The following is a 19,867-nucleotide window of genomic DNA, read 5'->3' on the forward strand; positions in this document are numbered from 1 at the left end:
GGAGCTATAAGAATAAGGCGAGGTGATTGTAATAGCATACAGATGTATCTAGGATATAATTTTTTTCTACAATATAGCCCCAGAAACACACCCGCTCAACTCACCGAAAATATGAAAAACCTGGCGGTTGATTCCATTCAAACGTGACTGGGTGTCATTGTGGGTTGGTGATCCAAGCGCCGATAAAAAGCGATTGCAACATATACTGATTCCCAAGCAAGAAGATAGGAAGTATTGAAAGACAGACCGATCAGATATCTAAAAAAACGTAGAATCCCATCCGTCCTCTACCCGGTGATCTATTTCGAATTTCAGTACCTCCTCAAACTGTCACCATTCCTTCCTATATATATATATATATATATTCTAAAACCCTAGCATTCGTTCCCTTCTCCCCTTCGTTTAAACCCTAACCATTGTGTCTCCTTATCTGGCGATCGAGATGGCCCGGAAGAAGGTGTCTCCGGCGACGGCGTTGGCGACGGAGGCGGTGGAGAAGAAGGAGGTGTTGTCGCATCCACCACCTCCGTCGGGCCGAGACCTCTTGCCGGACAAGATGGAGAGCCTCAAGACCCTCAACAACCTCCTCATCAAGGAGACGGTGGAGCGGCGGCAGCAGGTGGACCATCTCCAGTGCCGCCTCGATGGCCTCGCCAACGACCACGCCTTCCTCGCCCGCGTCGAGCGCGACGTCAGCCGCCTCGTCCTCTCCTCCGTCCTCGCGGAGCGGCAGCTCGCGGCGGGGCGGGTGGAGACAGACCTCCGGTCCCTGCAGGCGAGGGTGGACTCCACGGCGGAAGAGCTGAGGAGCGGCGGCGAGCGGTTGGAGATGGTGGTCGGAGAGAGGGATGAGGTCAAGAAGGCTCTTGATCGTGCCCTCTTGGAGAAAGATTTGAACTCGATGCATCTTGATCAGAAGGAGAAGGAGGTGAGGGGTCTGGAAGCCAAAGTCCGGGAGCTGGAGATTGGTATCGCTGAGATCGGAGCAAATGTTGGGAAATTAGAGACGGAGCGCAATGAACTTGTGGAACAGGGTAAGAAGAGGGAAGAACTCATCCATTCTCTTCTCCAGGAGAAGGCTTCCATGGAAGCCAGCCTCGACGAATACAAACAATTGGTGGAGGGTGGTGAGAGGAGGATGGAAGAAGTGATCAAGATTAAGCAAGAAGAGGCGGAGTCGGTAAAGGCCAAGAGGGAGGCTATTGCTGCGAAGGTAACATCTTTGGAAGCAGAGCATCGGAGCCTGGTCGAGAACAACCAAAGCTTGGAATCTGAGGTTGGTTGTTTGAAGGCTGTCATATTTTTGCTGAAGAAGGAAGAGGAAGGGCTGCGGAATGAGATTGCCGAGATGGAAAAGGGGATTGCGAAGGTCACAGAGGAGCTGCTGTCTGAAATTGTCAAGAAGGAGGCTCTTGTTGCATGGGTATCGAATTTGGAACCTGATCTCCAGAGCCTTTCCGAGAACAACCATAGGCTGGAAGCTGAGGTTAATTGCTCCAAGTCTGCTTTTGAATTGCTGAAGAAGGAAGAGAAAGGGCTGCTGTCTGAAGTTGCGGAGATGGAGAAGAAGCATGAAAAGGTTACAGAGGAGCTCGAGAGGCTTCAGGCAGAGTTGGGTGCTCTGGAGAACGAGAAGGAAGAAATTTTCCTCTACTATGAGGAACGAGTGATGTCATCTGAAAAGGAGTTGGATACTTCGAGGACATGGATGAGGGAGATTGAGAGGGAGAAGGTTGCAATTGAAGGAGTGAGGGCTGCGCAGGAGACTGAAATTAATAATTTACAGAAAGAGTTGCAACAGCTCCGATCAACCATTTACAAGCTGCAAGTTATGTGCAACGACCACACCGACACAAACTTTCAATTGCAAGCTGAGAGGGACTCTGCTTGGAGAGACCTAGATCTTCAGAAGGTGGAAGAGGATTGCCTGAGAGTGCAAACTGAGGAGCTAAAGAAGAGGAATAATGAGGCTGCAGAAGAGATGCAGCAGGTTCAGAGGGCACTCAATGACTTTGCTCTGAAGGAGGAGGGATGGAAGGTGCAATCTGATGTCCTGAAGGAGGAAAACACTTCGTTCGAGAAGAAACTGATGACTGCTCAGCAGAGCCTTGAGGGTATGGAGAGAAAGATCGAAGCTGCCGATATGAGCTCTAAAAGGGTTCTATCCCTTCTGAAGAATACCACAGAGATGATGCATGGATCAGTTGAAGTCAGAGAGGTCGGTGTTGCGAGGGACATTGGGAGTGAGGAAGAGAAGGATGAGGAGATGCAACCATTTGTGAAAGAGTTGGAGACCATCAAGATGGCTTATAAGAGTTGGGTGGGGAAGATTGAGGACATGAATAGGGAGCTTGTGGTTTTGCAGCATGTCGTGACCAAGACTCAGAAGGCAGGACTCTGGAAATGGCTGTATCCTGCTATAACCACCGTTTTTGCTGCCATCTCCTTTGCCTATGCCGTCAGGGGGCGTTAACTTTTTATCAGTTCAAGCTCTTGCAGTGTTGGAATCATACTCTCATCTGCATGTTTCGTTGAAAAGGTGACAAGAAAACTTTTGAGTTGCTTTGTTTTGGTAATCACTCCAATGTAAGACTTCAGTGCTTTGATCTGCAAGGAGCTGGATTCCTATCCATCCTATCCATCTTTTTCTATGATGCCCAGTTATATGTTTCAGAGAGGTGAAAATCTTGTGTGTGTGAATTCCATCATATTTTTTGGATTGAGAGCACACTGGCAAGCAATTGCTCATGCACCAACGGGTGAAATTGATCCAAGTTGGTTTCTGAATTTTTGTTTCAGATGGTGTCCACTCTTATCTTTCAAGAGATTAAGAGACAGATGAGAATGTTTGAGCCCATCTTAGAATCTAGGATCAGCAGTGCAACATTTACATAGTTTCCACTGATAGTACTTTTTAATTCGTCGATGCACGTTGCTGAAGTAACTAAGCTTGTTATCCTGAATCAAAACTTTATCCAATGTTTCCCCTCATCACCTTATCCTTCTCAAGCCCTGAAAATTAGGATGGATGTTTGTGAAATGGTGATGAGATGCCCCCTGAATTTCTCAATCTCAGATGTGAGTATGCTGAAAACCAGGACCATTTCAGAGTGCTTCAATCTTGCTTTGAGCCATCCTCCTGAGATACAAATAAGTGTTGCAAAGGATTGCATGACGCAATACATGCTCTAATTGGCACCTCTCAACCACTATTTGTTTGCTGGTGCTTTCATGCATCATTCCTAAGTATTTTTTGGATATTCCTTGGAAGTTTTTCCATGTCTGTATCTGTAGGTTAACGAAAATTTGAGCATATTGCCTACGAGCATCAAAACACATGCCCAGTTCCATCCCAATCCATAAACTGATGCATAACATACCTATGCACAAGCATGGCTGCAGGGTCATGGATAAAAAGGCAATGGTCCACATAATAAAGATATACAACAACATCTAGGCTAAAACTTGTACAAGTTGTCAAAATAAAAAGTTAAATGCATTTCCTAAAGTAGAAAAAGGTTGGTGCTTTGTGTCAGAAACATGCAGTGGCAAAGCACTGAAAATGTGCAATAATAGCAAACTCCAATCCAAACCTCAAACTGTATTAGATAAGTTGATAGGTTGGTTATCTTCTACAGTGTCATCATAGTAGTTTTGGACTACTTCCAAATCAAAGTATTGCTATAGCTATGGCAAACTTAACTGTTGGTTGTAAAAAATCAGCAGTTTCATTGAATATAAAAGAATTCAGCTGGTGTGGCAGATGGGACTCTTATTGATCTATGACTATTCCAAATTAATATAAATTGATGGTAATTTTTTTTACTCTTTAAAAAGAATAATTTTGATGAATAGTTGGGACTATATAGGGAGAAATTATTAGGTAGATTAGATTCATCATGAATCTAGCATGGAATTATTTTAGTATGTTGCTATTACGGGAAGAAAAATAATTAGTCGTGAGCCTGGTTTATCTAATATTTTTTTCTGATCAAAGCAGAATGAATTAGATAATGTCTCTACGTGGCACTTTTTTATTGGGTGAACTGTGGAGGAACATATCTTATGAACGCCGAGTTCAGGGGAGCACCAAACGAAGAACCAGGTATGCTGCTCCGCCGTCATCTTCGACGACTCCGACCGAAATTTCCTTCCCGATCTAACCCTCTTCCCATTTTCTACACTTCCGACTCTTCCCCTTCCCAAAACAGCCCTGCCGCCGGCACTTCTCCTCCCCGCAAGGGCCGGCAAGCCGTCCGCCGATTTCTAAAGCTTCTATCTCCCTCTTCCCAAAATGCCCGCGACCCCAATCTCTCCCACTCCCTCGACGCCCTCCGGACCTCCCCGGCCACCGTCTCTTCCGGCGCCGCTGCCACGCTCGTCTCCGCGGTTGCCGACCCCCTCCTCGCCTTCGATTTCTACCGCTTCCTCCGCGCCTCGAGGCCCCACTTCCGCCCCGACTCCTCCCTCTTATCTGCCCTCCTCCGCACCCAGCTCCGATCACGCTCTCCCCACCCCTTTCGGATCCGGTTCTATCTCGACGAGATGAGAAAGCATGGCGTCGCCCTATCCCCCGCTGACTTCCGCTCCCTCTTCGTCGGTCTCTTCCCCGAAAGACGCGATCTTGCCCGCTCCCTGCTCGAGCAATTGATCGAAGCCCTCGGACCCAGTTCAGAGATCTACTCCATTGCCGTCGCAATCCTGACCGAGAATGGGCTCGTTGATGAGGCGATTAAGGTTTCAGAGAGAGCAAAGGCAGAGATTGACAACCCTGCGTTAGGATTCTATTCCAGCTTGCTGAATCTTTATACGGTCACTGGAGATGGGAAGGCGGCAATGGAGGCATTCTTGGAGATGGGAGAGAGAGCAATTTTGGCCGACGAGGAAATTTATAGGAATTTGTTAGGGATTTTGTGCCAAGTTGGGTGGATGAAGCTCTCTTGGGTGGTTTTGGAGGAGATGATGAAAAATGCTACCTTTAGACCTGATGAAGCTTTGAGCTTGGACCTGATGAAGGGTTTCTTGAAGCAGGGAATGGTTTCCGAAGCCGGTTTTTTGCTTCGAGAGGGAATGATAAAGAAAAAGGAGAGCTTTTTCATTTTTGCGGAGGCAATGGTGGAGAAGAGGATGGTGATGGAAGCATTTGATCTTCTAAGAACAGTCTGTGAGCCGGAATTTTATGCTGCTTCGCTCATTCATGGATGTGGAAAGCTTGGTGTGATCGAAGAGGCTGAGAAGATATTTAGAGATATGAAATCTTTGGAGGGGGATAAGATGTTGGATTCGATTTATGCTTCGATGATTTATGTGTACTCAAAAGCAGGATTGAGGAGGCCAGCAGAGGTGGCTTGGGAGGAAATGGAGGTTGCAGGGGCTTTAAGTGGGGAGGCATGCTTGTATATGATGTCTATGTATGGTGAACTTGGGCTCTTTGAGAAAGTAGTCAAGATGTTTGATAGGTGGTTGCAGAGGGGAGTTTGTGTGAATGTGGAAGGTTATGGTGTTCTTATAAATTCTTTGGTTAAAGCAGGCAAGCTTAATGAAGCAAGAAGTCAGCTTTCTGACATGAGAAGCCGTGGGATCCGACCGACTAGTTCAATTTATTCGCTTCTGATGGAGGGTTATCTGAAAGCCGGTCTTCTAAATCATGCATTAGCTGTGCTCGAAGAGCATAAGATTTCAGATTTGAGAATAGAGGATGGGGTTCTTGCAAGCAATATCGCTCATATCTTGATAAAAGCAGGTAGGTATCATGAGCTTGATCATTACTTGGATATATTTGGGAGGAGTGCAGTAAAGTTTTCAAGAGAAAATGGAGCAGCTTTGATTGAATGTTGTAGAGATGAACCGTGTTTGAGAAGGATCATCTCTCTAATTGAGTGCAGAGACCAGTAATGATAGTATCCTTGCTTTGTGTGGTTGCATTTTTGCAGCATAAGAGACCCGACCCAACATGGCTATCTTTGAATATAGGTACCTAAATTATACATTAGCTGCATCTTAAGAATGACTTGAGTTTGTGAGCTGGATTTCATATCATGAGGATAATGGTTGACAAAATTTCTTAACCGATGATTATGTTTTCTCTAATTGCATTATGGTGGGGCTGAGGTTTGAGGATGGGCCAGTTCAAGTATTGTCGCCTTGGTTTTCGCTAATGTAGGTATTTCGAACTTCAGCACAACTTGGATCAGTTTGGAAGGTAGGGCATAAATTTTTTCAAGACAAAGGAGCAGTTCTGATGGAATAGAGTCTGGGTCAAGCATAATCGAGATGAGCACAAATCATTACAAAGAGCAAGTTCTCGATCCACAACCACCACCTGGTCATCCCCAACATGATATGAGATCATAGACATGCTTTACTGTGTGAGGCATTGTTGTGTTTCTGATTGGCTCTGATCTCTTCAAACCAGTACATTTATAATCGACTGATTTCTACTCTTAATTTGCATCGAGCAACGCTTGAGGAACTTGTAGATCTTGATGAGGAATTCTCAAGAACATATGGTTGAGGTAATCCTTACCAAAAATGAAGAAGTTCGAGGAAAATAATGGTATTTAATCTTTTGTATGTGCCTCTATGGTCTAAAAAGGTTCTCCAATTAAGGTATAGAGCCATAGAGGGTGTATTGCCTGTGAGTAACCTCTAAGCTCTCAAACTAATATTGAGGGCCATCTAAAACTTAAGCTTCTTCGCTTACCTAGGGCCTTTGAAGATGAGTTTTGGCTTGACTAACAATTATTATATTCTTCAAAAGATCTACCTTTACTTGAGAGCAAGGATGAGGAGATCAACCGAAATATTCTGAAAATAAGTGGAAGCTTTGAAGTTTGAAGAAATGCAGAAGTTTCTTACTAATTGATTTGAGGCTGTGATGCAGTTTGACTAATTATAGATGATAGTGTTGAGTGTGCCTTGCGTTTGCAAGTCCTAGAGAGCCAAACAGAAGCTTTTTTTTCCCACGCGGAGCGAGCAAAGCGAGTGGAGCATACTGCAATGAGTGAAGCAAGCAGATAATGGCATCATACCATGTAGATGATCAGCAAATGCTAAGGGCTTGTTTGCAAGTATTTCCAAAAATTGTCAAAGGTTTAAACAATTGCAGGAACTGGATAATTGGTGACACATTTAATATTATATCTTTCAAAAGTTTTACTTACAAAACAATTGATTAGAAGTATTGTACTTGGATAATCCAAATTGATATTTGCCAAAGAATACTTGAAAAGAAGTTTACATTCGGAAAAATATTATTGCATTTCGACCATGCATGGTTTGTAGTTTCTATATTCACTCGACAGATCAATTTGTTGGGCGCCGCCTCTTGCAAAAGGATTCAATCCTGTCACAAGCCTCGCTTAGTAGATCGGAAGGAACTCCAAAGAATATCCTCACCCAGTTCTTCAAACCAATGACAAAACCTGAGTATCATTAAACTCATAATTAGTACAGTAACAAGCTTAAACTCAATTAGATATCTAATTTACCATTTGACTTGAACTTCCAGGCTTTGTCAAACTCTAATAACAGGTAAGTATAACTCAGATTTCAACACAGTGTGAATCAGCTGTCGAAATGAAGAATTAGGTTAGAAGCTAATGGACCATGTAAGCCTCTAAATGAAAGATGCTAGCACAGTGACCCTCAAGAAGAGAGGAGATCAACTCTTTTATTATTGTTCCTAATGTTAATATTAATGGTCTATGAAGCTGAACTGGAGCCCTTATCAAAAATTGTTCATCTGTACTTGATTGAAGATATGATCTTTCCTACCTCCAGCTGATGCCCTTATGGAAACAAAACTGACTTGTTCTGAGTATGTTCACAGCTTCCTTGCCTTGGCACATATTCCTCATGCAAAACTTTTTATTTGCTGAATTATGGGGTACCTGCAAAAGCATTATGCTCCAAGAAGCATAATTATGTCTTTAGCTTTATACATTGGTTATGTACAGTGGTATGTTCTACTTTTCGACCTATCTGTTCATTTGTTCTTTCTAACCAAACTACTCATTTCCACTTAAAAGCTTTGCACAACTGCACTCAAATTTCAACCTAGAGTTTATCTCATATAGCCATAATTAGCATGAGAATATCTTTAGCTTTAAACAGTGATTATATACAAGGGGGATCTTCGACATTTAGAGCTACCGGTTTAACTAGTTTCGATTGGAAAAATTTTGCCTGAATGTGTTACAATTTTCAAATTTCAACATAAATTTCAACATAGATTCTTTGCTACTGGCATAATTTTAAAACAGAAACAGCATATGATTATGCCACATGATTACAGCTACATGCTTGATGGAAAGACTACATGTGCATTCTAACCTGGAAGCACCAAGAGAGATTCTTCTTTTATCAACTCCCTAGCGAAGTCCATGTCATTCTCTATGCCAAGTAGAAGGGCAGGGTTGATCTCAACCTGCCATTAAACAAAAACTATCTTGTCTAACTAAAATGTTAAATAAAAACCAAAGAAAAGACACAGATAAATGAACTAAAAGCCAACCATCATGAACATTGAACCCTGAGGCCTTGAGTGACATTTCAGTGCTTCAATATGAACTATTCTTGTGTAAAGTGTTTCAGCTGAGGACTCCAACACTGTGAGGACATTCTTGTGAAACTCCTCATGTGAATTAGAAAGAATACCAGGAACTGCTGCCTGTTGCGAAGGTTCATATGGATGAGTGTTGCTATACCGACATGAGTGAAGAAAAAAAAATTATGAAGTGATCAACCTGAATTACAGAAGCTGGACCTGATGTTACGTTCATAAGCATCTCAATTGCCACTTTAACCTTTCACAACAAAACAAAGAGTAAGGCATTGCTTGACAATAAGATTGGTCTAGAAGTTAATATCCAGACAAGGAGTTAGGAAATTTGGTTATAGTGATAGATTCCATAACAACAAAACAGTGTCCAACCCTGTGGCAATCAAGCAATCACCAACACCATATTTAATGCAATATAAAAGGATATGATCTTTTCCTCTTAAAGTATAAAGGATGCGATCCTTATGTTTCAGTGATTTCACTACCATTATCATTGGGTATTATGTCAATGACATTTGACATAAAAGATGCAGGATGGAAGTAAAAGCCTAATATGACTCAACATGTAGTCCGAAACTCATAATTTAATTATAATTTTAGGAATTATTATTAGAGCATGAATGCATGTGTATTAAATTTCAAAAGCTGTGCACTTATGGAATCCTCGAGACACCGACCTTTTTATAAATCTGCATGCTAGGTAAAATCAAAATAGCCAAGACATTTATGTAAATGAATTATACAAGCAACCAAAGTAGTCCTAAATCCTTTGATGATCTCCTTTATATTCACTATGTAAGCCTACAAAGTCAAAAGATTAGAATGCGATGAGACCACCGGGCGGGGCTATGCAACAAATTGAATCAAGAGCCTCATCATGAATGAAGTACTAGATCTGTTTGGTACATCAAAAACGTTTTAATCTCTGGGACAATTACCTCTGTTTTCTAAAGTTTGATTCACCCTCTCCTTGGTTTTGATGATAGTTATTCTTTGAACTGTTGGACTGCCAGTAATTGTGAACTCATGGCCTTGGGCCATGAACTTGAATAACTACCAAAAATAGTAGGCAGTATATCTGAAACTTGTGTTAAACCTAATCTTGAACAGATGAGTTTGCTCAAAAGAGATGAAAAGGTGGCAAGTCACTAACAAAAATGCTCCTTTTTTAAAAAAAAAGTTTTGTAGAACTGAAACAGTTGCTGTGATAACATTGAGAAAAATTCTTAGTCTAGCAATAATAAAATATATAACTGTTCGCTGCACCATATACTTGTTTAAAAGTCTCATGAGGATCGCATATGGCTATCCATCCAAGACGCCATCCAGGAACCATCCAACGCTTTGACAAAGCTCCTATCGTAATAACTGGTGTCAAATGAGCAAAAGAGGCTAGTGGCACAAATTTGCTATCACCAAAGACCATATGCCCATATAACTCATCAGCAATTACAGGGATATTCAAGTCTCTTGCAGTCTCGGCAATCTGCATCAAAAAATAAATAAATAAATAAAAATCTCAAATGATAATGATTTAATTCTTCAAAATTCAAATGCTCATCGGCAGAAAGTACTGCAACATCATTAGAAATAGTTCTTCAACATAATTGTGGAGGGGCATATATACAAGTATCGATTTTTTTGAGGGGCATATGTTCTTATTTTAGTAGTGGTATTCCCATGCGCACACGCATGTGTATTTAATAAAAGTCGATATCTAATTAACATTAGATGCAGTCAAGCATAATTACTAAAGAAATTTGATAATGAGAAAATAATCATTGATAGTAAACTTATAGATGGCGAATTGGCTATTAACTTGATATCCTATGGATGCACTTTTCCCTTTTTTTTAATACATTTTTGGGTGAGAATACCCTTCTCTTTCCAAAACGAAAAAAGTATATGCACACATACTACACATATATACAAATCTCTCATATTGTTTCTAATATATCTCATATTGTTTCTAATAAATTGTTAGTTGATATTTAGAATATCTCTCGCATTGGTTTCTAATATCGACGAAGAGAAAAGAGGGACAAAATGGACGAACGAGAGATTTGAGCTTTTCAAATATGCGGAATGATTCAAAAGATTTTTTTTTGAATTAGGTACTCTATATTTGGATTACTGTCTTAAGTGACGGTCGTCTAACACATGGGTTTCTTTTAGTTTAGATTTGGCTAATTACTTAATTGTTTTCCTAATTTAACCTAGCTTAAACTTCTTCTTTTTGCTTATTCCTATTATACGGATATTCGGATCCAGATCCGAATCTAGAAAACTTAGGTGTATCCATACCCGGAGATTTTTGAACTGGCTATCCAAATCCGTATCCGGATCCGTTCGAACAAAAAAAAATAGTATCCGAAAAGATACAGAAATGAATACAATTAGATATAATCCTATTCGCTTTCAAGTTTCAACCCTAGTAAGATTACTAACAGTAGAAGAAGAACACACCGACCTGTTGGAGGTGGAAGGGAGAAAAGACGGCACCGCAGGGGTTGCTAGGGTTGATGATGACGATGCCGACTGTGTTGGCATCGGCAAGGGACCGAACTTGATCAAGATTGAGCTCCCATCCCCAATGGGGTTGAAGGTGGTAGTACCTGGCCTCAATGCCATAGATTTCACAGGCAGTTTCGTAAGGGGCGAAGCCGGGGCGAGGCAGCAACAAGTTGGCTCCTGGGCTGGCCAGCACGGTCAAGCACACATGGAGAGCCTGTGTGCCTCCCACAGTCAAGTACACATCCCCCTCCCTGATGCCATGCTTTGTGTCCCTTGACAAATACTCTGCCACTGCACTGTTCCATTTCAAAATGTTAATTTTGTTAAAACAAATGAAAGGAAGTAGATGCAAAAAGCTAGATATGTTTGGTCCATCTTCAAACTGAAGAGCATCTGAACTCCATGATAAATATTCTAATAAAAGGATTATATTGAGTAGAAAAAATAGATGATTTTGTAGATATTAATTTAAAATTACTAATTTATTGATACTAAAGAAACTAATATTCTAAATTACTAATTTATGATACTAAAGAATGACAAGGTGTGTAGCTGAAGCGCATAGTCCTCCTCCTAATTAGTATGACCTAATTCATATTGCTTTCATTTCTTTGTACTTTCAAAAAACTTAATGAAAATGAACTAGATGGAACAACATATACCATGAAGCCCTTTTATCTTTCAAATTGATTGTAAAATTTTTTAGAACTTTTGGTAACAAAATTTTATTGCTTTGAGAAAAAAGTGAAAATGAAAGCAATGAGTAGTAGTAGTTGACTTGAATTTTGTGGAAATTCTATCTTCTACATCAGTCTTGATATGATATTTTACTAATTTATATAAAAAAAGAATAAAAATAGCAACAATAAAAAGAGGCCTTTAGATATTAATGTGTGAGTTGTATATAACTTAAGTTTTTTCAAAAAAAAAAATCTTTTTCTTTCATGAATTTTTCTTCTTGATTTTTTTAGAGTTCTTTCATAAAGATAGAAAATTGAATCAACTAAAGTATATATTGAACGAAAAAATATCGAATGAGACTTAGGATCATCTACGAGGGATGAAGGGTATGGTTTGGATGGTTAAAAATGATTTTTTTCTTAGAGTGAGGAAGAAATAAGTTGTTTTGGCCTGAACTAAGTTCATGGGTTATTTTGGCCAAAGTCAGCTAACAGGAATAGAGGGAGTGAAAGTAAAGTATATAAATTCTACTTTCCAACGTGATATGTGCCATATTTGTGGGTCATGAAAAGTCAAGAGAGAAAAGAGAATTCAGATCCTGCTTTTGTCAATTATTTTTTTTTATTCTATTCTAAAGGTTTGAGTTCAATGGGTTGAAAGAATTCTCTCCATCTTTCCAATTATATCAAATTGGTATCAGAACTTAGATCCTATACATATGTTGTGCCTTAGTATGACCTAAATTCTCCAATCAATGACAGTTGGGAGAGGGGGGGGTAGGTCTAAACAAGTTTAAAGAGCAAAATCTACCATATCCAAGAATTAATGGAGCAACGAAATGCGACTAAAGTCAAAATCAATATAGATGTCAAAATCTTGCTTATGCCCAAATAATAAAGAAGCTCTTTATTATTTTAGTAATTATATTCTTTTTAATTATTATAGTAATGCAATTCTATTTAGACAGGATTTCACTAGCATAAGAAGAAAGAAATTTTCATCTCTTCTAACTAAAAGAGAATTTCAACTCAAATAAAGAGAGTGAACCTCTATACAATAGTAGAGTACTTCCACCTCTTCTTTTAATCAGAAGGAGAATTCGACTCAAATGAAGAGAACCTCGATAGTATAAATAGAGGCATATGCTATAGTCTTGAAGAACAAGAATAAAATGAAGTGAAAGCAAGAAGCATTTACTCTACTTTCTATCTGCTAGAAACCTAGCAGTAGTAGAAGTGAACTCGAAAAGCATGGATTTTACATTTCACTTGTGATATATACTACAATTTGTGAATTATGAAAAATTAATATAAGAAATATAATCAAGATCCTACTATCATCAATTATCTTATTTTCTTTTATTCTATCCTAAAGATTCAAGATCAGACAAGTTGAAGTAATTAATTCTTTCTCTTCGATCGGATCACGATCCTCCACAGTGAAGCCTCCACATAATTGCATTTTATGTTTCTCTACAGTAATGGGACCTATTAGAGCAGTAGAAGATGGGCGACCAAGAGAATTATTAGTTTGCTCTGTAGTTGTGAGTTTTCTACACATACCCCACCTTTCATGCACATAATTTCATGTGAGAAGTGGCAAAGACTGGGATATTAAAGAGGTATGCATGCTTGTCCCATGCATCATTTGCTGCTTGGAGATATATTAAAAGAGGTTCTAGAAATCTAACATTATATGTGGACTCCAGAGATGGTCACGTTGGTGAGATGGTAGCTACCAAAATTCGTGGCCCTGGTGAAAGGAGCAAAGCCCCTTATGGATGTAGGTTTGGTGGTGATCATACAATTGGTCATATGTTTCACCTCATGTTATCTGGTTAATAATAACCACATACTTCATCGTTTGGTTGCATTTTGGTGTTGGAAATTTGTAGAGAAATGGCATGATGAGCAAATGATGGCTACCATGGACTAAACATTGGAAAAAAGTCCAAAATACAAGGAGCAAGAAAAGCTCATTATAACAATCATAAAAGGACTTCTATCTTAAAACTTTATTTTTCATATTCTTTTTTTTAAATAACAACTGTTTTTAGCTATTCTTACAAGAAAAAAAAATGCAGTATTCGACCGGACATATATTATTTTTTTTCAAGAAATAAAATCTTTAAATATCGAATGTTAATTTAACAATAATATGTCCAAATTATGAGCTTTATATATATACTGCACCATTATAACATGCAAGCACTAGTATTTTTTAAAAAAATAATTGCAATTGCATATCTCTATAGCAGAAAGAGGTGATTATCTGACATCATAAAAGCAGCAATATATTTCTAGTCCATGTAATGAAAATACTTAAGATGCCACCGACTCGACTCTCTCTCTCTCTCTCTCTCTGGTCTTCTTTGAAAGTGACCATTGCCTTTCTCTTTTTTTGTTTTCTTTCCATCATCTTGATAGGCTCTAGTCGACTTGACACCATATGCATTGCGTGTACATGGACTAGTTGTTTAAATGTTACATCATGCATTGAGACAAATCCCACAGGTCCACAAAGGAGGTTAGATTTAGAAGCAAGGCAGGTTAATTATATCCTCATGAGAGACAAGTCAAACAGGTTCCCAAAAGGTTATCAGAAGAGTGAGACATGGGCTATGAGCAGCTGGCCACTCATCAAAGGATAAGAAGGGAGCCCTAAACTATTTGAAGGCAATTCGGACACGTTCACAAAGTGTAGGTCAAAGGAAATTAGAGGCATGACCTTTATCTTGTTTTTTATTTTATTTTTTTCTTACTGTCGGTAATTAAGTGAGACATGGTCTCGAGACAGTGTTCCTTGCTCTTGAAAGGATATGCACTCCTTCTTAGCTCCAAGAAACTGTTTCAAACTCCCATTGGCAGGACAACATGGGACCTACAGGATTATAACACAGAGCAACGTTCCCCCCCCCCCCCCCCCCCCCCAACCTCCCTTTTTTTTAAAAGTTGTATAAATTAAATGATATAAATATTGATACATCCATAAAAATTAGAAAATAAAATAATTAAAAATTTTGAGATATTCGAAGATCAACTGGGTGCATCTTAAGATATAAAAATTTGACACTGGATGGCCGGGACCCAAAATTCGAGAATGATTTTATGCTCTCCTCTCTCTCTCTCTCTAGAGTTCAGATTGTTTTTTTTTTGATAGAAAAATTATCACCATGCTGCATAGATCTCAAAATATTCTAAACTAATTTATTTATTGACTGTATAAATTTTAAAGTGATCAATACATGATCTAATAGTAGATTCGTGCAAAGAACGGTAAACTCTAATTCTCGGCCAAAGATACAGCTTCTATAGCAGATTTCTACTTGCCTTAAAAATCAACAGATTCACACCTAATTCCTATACCCACAACCACTGTTCAACAGCTCCATGACCTCGCACATGGCACATCCCACTAAGGAAACGTTACCTAAGAGGACCATTCTTGCTGTATGATATTTGGGCGATGGGCGAAAACGAAGTGGCTCTTGAGGCCAAGCACATTTTTAGGGAGGTTAAGGGGAGGTGGTACTTTTAGCGGAAAAAAAGAAAAAAAGTAGAAGAAGAAAACGTTACTTGGAGTCTTCCACACATGACGACAACTTAAAGAGGACAGGTGGTTGGAAATGAAGTGCTTACCGGCGGGCAAACGGAAAGCCGTAGGAAGGAGCATAGCAGTCGAACGCCGACGAGGATACGGCATCGGCGACGGCCTCCGAGAAGCGCTCCTTCCCCTTCTGAAAGCACCGGGACGACGCGGCATCGCCGACGCCCAAGGAGACGAGACCTTTTTCCGGATTGGCCAACTTCAGCAGCTCATCAACGACTCCTCTTATCGAGATCTTCTGCTGTGATAGAACTGGGTTGCACTCCACTCTGCAGTTCCCCACTCTTGCAAGCTCGCTGTTACTGACGTGCACTCCGTTGCTCTCGCCGTTCGGAATCTAAAGTATTCAACACAAAAAAATTTAGAGCTGGGAAACATCAAGCACAAGAGGAAAGAAGGAAGGATTGATGAATGGGTTTGAGGGAGAAGTGCCTCAGATGAGGGTGGTGGTGCCATTCGAGGATAGAGGAGAGGAAAACCGTGGCCCGTGGGGCAACTGAAGGGCTTTTTGTTACATAAACTTCTCAGGAATTTAACCTCTGAGCTACGTCTTCCAAGGTCCGCTCAATCGCGGTGAGCTTAACTGCTTGGGTTGGGTGAAGAAAGATACGAGGCTGGAGCAAATGCAGAGATCAAATTTAGAATGCATTGAGTGGCATTTCAAAAAAAAGTATCCGTTGAATTGATTCGAGATACGGTTTGGTTTACTTTGTAATCTTATTTAAAAAGTAGGAGGGATTTGTTTTGGGATTGTAAGTAATTTGAACGTTAATTCCTATGATAGATATATTAATCTACATTGTTAGAAGGTATAAACTTCAAACAGTTGTACCAGAGATCTTGGCTAATCCCACCTTCACCAGAGTTAGGAGGGTTTGGTGAAATTCGAGAGGAAAGAAAAAAATCAAAATTTATCTAACATCTCAAAAGAAGAATTGCTTCAGTTGTAATATCCCATTATATTTAACATCATATACGAGGCTAGAACATATGCAGAGATCAAATTTATTATGCATTAATTGAGTGGCATTTCAAAAAATAGTATCCCAAAATAAGACCTTTCATTGATCAAGTTTGTTCCAACAAAGTTTTTCTTCTAAGAATGAATAGCAATAATGCTTGTTTAATTTGGAAGGACGTGTTTGGAGGATCTAATTAACCAAAAAAATTCTAAATTGGATACCTTGTATAATAATCCATGAACCAAGACCAAAAAAAATAAATCTCTTTTGTCTTTTCTTAATTACCCTCCTAATACATTCCAAATCCTGTGGAGGCATTGCTTGTGAACATTATTTCTATACATTAAACTTTGAATATATATATATATATATATATATATATATATATATATATATATATATATATATATATATATATATATATAACAGAATTTTAAGATTTGACACCTTGCATAGCTATATGAATCAAATTCAAGGAATCAAGTCATAAATCATTCCCTCATTATAAAACCTAGATCTCATGTTGATGTGTTTAGCTTTCATTCTTCTCATTCAATTAACTAATACAACTAATGATGAATCAAATCCAGGAAATGAAGTGTATATTCATTCCCTCGTTGAAATATCTTGTTCCTGTGCAGATGTGTGGACTCTACAATCTTTTTATGAAAAAATATCATTTGAATATATATATATATATAAAATAAATTTTGAATATGTTAGAGTTAAAATTTATTTTAACTAATAAAACTGGTGAAATTAGAAAGGTAATTGTAGTCATGATAGGAATGTAATTGAATTTGTCTCAATCATAGTTTCTTCCAAAATCGGATACTATGTTTGGCAGGCGATCAAGCTTGTTTCCAAAAAATATTGTCCTTCATAAATAGCAATACTGCCATGATTACCTCCTATGACAACCCAATGATGGTCTAGGTATGTGTTGACCAAGCCTTGATTATGGGGGCTAATACAACTAAAAGTAGATTCAACACTTTAGTATTTGAACCTTTTTTCACATTATATATTCCCTTCTCGTGTATATCTAGTTTTAAATTTGTACTTCAATAAATTTGTACTTCAATTATAACAAATGCCTTGTTTTGTTTGTTTTTTCTTTAGGCATTTCTCCTTCATGTAATATGAAATGTTATATATGGTCTCTCAGGTTCAATTAAAGCAAATGCCTTATTATGGTGCGCTTGCTACGAAAAAGGAAATATTTTTTAAAAAACTAGTTATAATTTTTTCCAAATTATTAATTTTCCAACAAAGGAAAAAAATGAAAATTTTGTTTTTCTAAATGACATGTTTTCAAGCAAGAGCAACTATACACGCTTAGTTTTTTTTCATGGATTGCCTTTTTGATCATTTGGATGAACTCAGGATGGTAATTTATGACCCAAACCATTAAGCCGATCTGCAAACGACCCACTTTAAGTAAGTTTGGGTTTGACATAAATGTATTTAAGTCATAAATGAGTCAACTCGTCTAAATTTGTTTATTAAATGAGTTGGATTTAGGTTTAAATCTTTGATCCGTTTAACCCATTTTAACCCATTTAATAATTGGGTCGGGTCATAACATGATCTGTTTAACCTATTTAAAATCTATTTAATTAGTTTAAAACCTTTTGTAACATGTTTGAAACATGCTTAATATGTTTTTAACATGTTTAACCCGACCTTCTTAACTTGTTTAACTTGTTTGAATTCATTTAACTCATTAAAAATTTGTCCAACTGTCTAACCTATTTAATAAATGGGTTATGTAGGTCGGGTCGGATTATTTATTTAATGAATAGGTCGAATTCAAATTCGAAGTTTTGACCTATTTAATAAAAATTTGTATTTGGATTAATAAATTTTGACCCGACCCGCATCCGACCCAACCCAATTGCCACCCCTAGTATGAACTAAACAAGTTCATGATATAATTCACTACAATTTATACTGCATTTTTTGGTACAAATTTTATACTACATTAAGAGGCATGAATTGAGCCTCGATATTCTCTAAACTTTTCCCTCTTTAGAATTTTAATTGTTTAAATACCAAATTTATATAATATTTTACAAACAAAAGTCTTGATCAAAACTAGAAATATAACGAGGCCACCTTCAAAATTTCGAAGAAAATTAAATATTTGCATTCAACCATCCTCATCTTCTCTTGTGTCTCCTTCCATATAACTTTGCAATCCAATTATGGCAAACATGATTCCTTGTTTCTCTCTCTCCTTTTTTTTCCTCCATATCTTAATTTTTATTTCTTTTGAATGCTAGATATGCATTACATACGGCAAGGGTTCAATAATTACTATGCAAAGTATTTGAGGCGACAAAAGCATTGAAGATATTTAAATATCTAATTTTAAGAAAATAAATATTTTATTATTCAATGGTGAAGGAGTGGCAGAGTCTTGTAGATTCAATGGAAGGAATTGTTGTACAAGATGTAAGAAAAAAGAGAAGAATTTGATGTAATTTGACAAAGAGAGAGTATTGTGACTGGATTAAGAGAGATTTCATTTTGAAAGAAACAAACTAAGGAGTATATTATCTCACTTTCATCAATGAAAATAAATTATTTTTAACATTTTATTTTTTCTGAATATATGATTAGAAGTATTTTTTTAATAAGATGAATAATATGAAACAAGCAATTTAATAGGATAATAGCTTAAAAATCTTTCTCACTTAAACATCTATCATATAGAGTGAGTCCTATGAGACATTTTGACAGTCATCAAAGTATTTGATTGTCTGATGCATCACCGGCCTCATATCACATAACAATATACATGCATCTCTATGACTGATTTGCTGTTATGTGCCTCCATTAAATCCCATTAACTTTTTAGACTCTTTCTCTCTATCTATCTATCTATCTTAATCTTGATGAATGCAAGATTGGATCTAAATTTCTAGTGTAATCATCAAGAGACATTTCCATTAAATTAGCAGTTGTTATTTTTAGTGGTCACTAACTCTCTGGTGACACCTTCTTCAATATATTTATAGGGGCCATTGTAACATTATAGTCGTTGTTATTTTTGGACACATGCCATAAGAGACAATTATGATCACTTAGCACGAAAGAAAAGCCTTGTAACAATTGTTCTTGAATTATTGGGCAATTGAAAAGAAGAATTTGCTAACATATCATTGGTTTGTTAAGATTTAATGTTTTATTTTATATTTATTAATTGAAAGCTCCAGTCATTGGTAGGTTTGTCCTGGTCTTTAGGTATTTGGTTATTTGATTTCGTGGCTGAGAAAGTGTTTTATGTGTGATCCTATTTTATAGAAGTTGTGGTTAGTGCTAGGGTGAATCATTCTGATGTAAAGTCTATTTATAGGCCCTTTTTCTTTATCAAAGAAATTGATGATGAATAGAGCTTTGCCATTCCAACACGTCTCTTTTGTCTTTCCTTAAAGTATCAATGGTATCAGAGCCAAAAATCATGTGAGAGAAAGCAAGAGAGAAAGAGTCCCCAAATAGTGAGGGTTCCCAAAACAGTTCAAAATAGCCACAGCTA

At 38.0% G+C, this 19,867-nt stretch overlaps 2 protein-coding genes across 3 annotated transcripts; one reads left to right on the forward strand and one right to left on the reverse strand.

Annotated features, from left to right (window-relative positions):
* Positions 1 to 230: 230 nt before the first annotated feature.
* LOC103719706 (paramyosin-like protein) lies at positions 231 to 2,660 on the forward strand. Its single transcript, XM_008809073.6, has one exon. The coding sequence runs from the start codon at positions 443 to 445 to the stop codon at positions 2,471 to 2,473; it is 2,031 nt and encodes a 676-aa protein (XP_008807295.2). The 5' UTR covers positions 231 to 442; the 3' UTR covers positions 2,474 to 2,660.
* A 4,452-nt stretch (positions 2,661 to 7,112) lies between these two features.
* LOC103719690 (nicotianamine aminotransferase 1-like) lies at positions 7,113 to 15,866 on the reverse strand. 2 transcript variants are annotated; one of them, XR_015973217.2, is made up of 9 exons: positions 15,797 to 15,866; positions 15,397 to 15,701; positions 11,034 to 11,373; positions 9,837 to 10,049; positions 8,748 to 8,807; positions 8,516 to 8,671; positions 8,335 to 8,428; positions 7,777 to 7,892; positions 7,113 to 7,424 (listed from the first exon to the last, which is right to left on the reverse strand). XR_015973217.2 is itself a non-coding variant. In XM_039132628.3 (8 exons), the coding sequence occupies exons 1-8, from the start codon at positions 15,818 to 15,820 to the stop codon at positions 7,306 to 7,308; spliced, it is 1,311 nt and encodes a 436-aa protein (XP_038988556.3). In that variant the 5' UTR covers positions 15,821 to 15,866; the 3' UTR covers positions 7,113 to 7,305. The 2 variants fall into 2 exon arrangements, 1 of the variants encoding a protein (XP_038988556.3); XM_039132628.3 differs by lacking the exon at positions 7,777 to 7,892.
* Positions 15,867 to 19,867: the final 4,001 nt, after the last annotated feature.

This window comes from Phoenix dactylifera, chromosome 14 (assembly GCF_051530095.1).
Source record: "Phoenix dactylifera cultivar Ajwa chromosome 14, Ajwa_hap1_PhDact_Kaust_v1.1, whole genome shotgun sequence".
Lineage (NCBI taxonomy): Eukaryota > Viridiplantae > Streptophyta > Magnoliopsida > Arecales > Arecaceae > Phoenix > Phoenix dactylifera.

What these genes read in the sequence shown, in the direction of transcription:
- LOC103719706 (XM_008809073.6), top strand. Translation starts at nt 443, where the DNA reads ATGGCCCGGAAGAAGGTGTCTCCGGCGACGGCGTTGGCGACGGAGGCG.
- LOC103719690 (XM_039132628.3), bottom strand. Translation starts at nt 15,820, where the DNA reads ATGGCACCACCACCCTCATCTGAG. An exon ending in CACCACCACCCTCATCTGAG is followed by an intron (nt 15,702 to 15,796) that starts GCACTTCTCCCT and finishes TGAATACTTTAG; the next exon opens with ATTCCGAACGGCGAGAGCAA. An exon ending in GTCCAGCTTCTGTAATTCAG is followed by an intron (nt 8,672 to 8,747) that starts GTTGATCACTTC and finishes CCTTCGCAACAG; the next exon opens with GCAGCAGTTCCTGGTATTCT.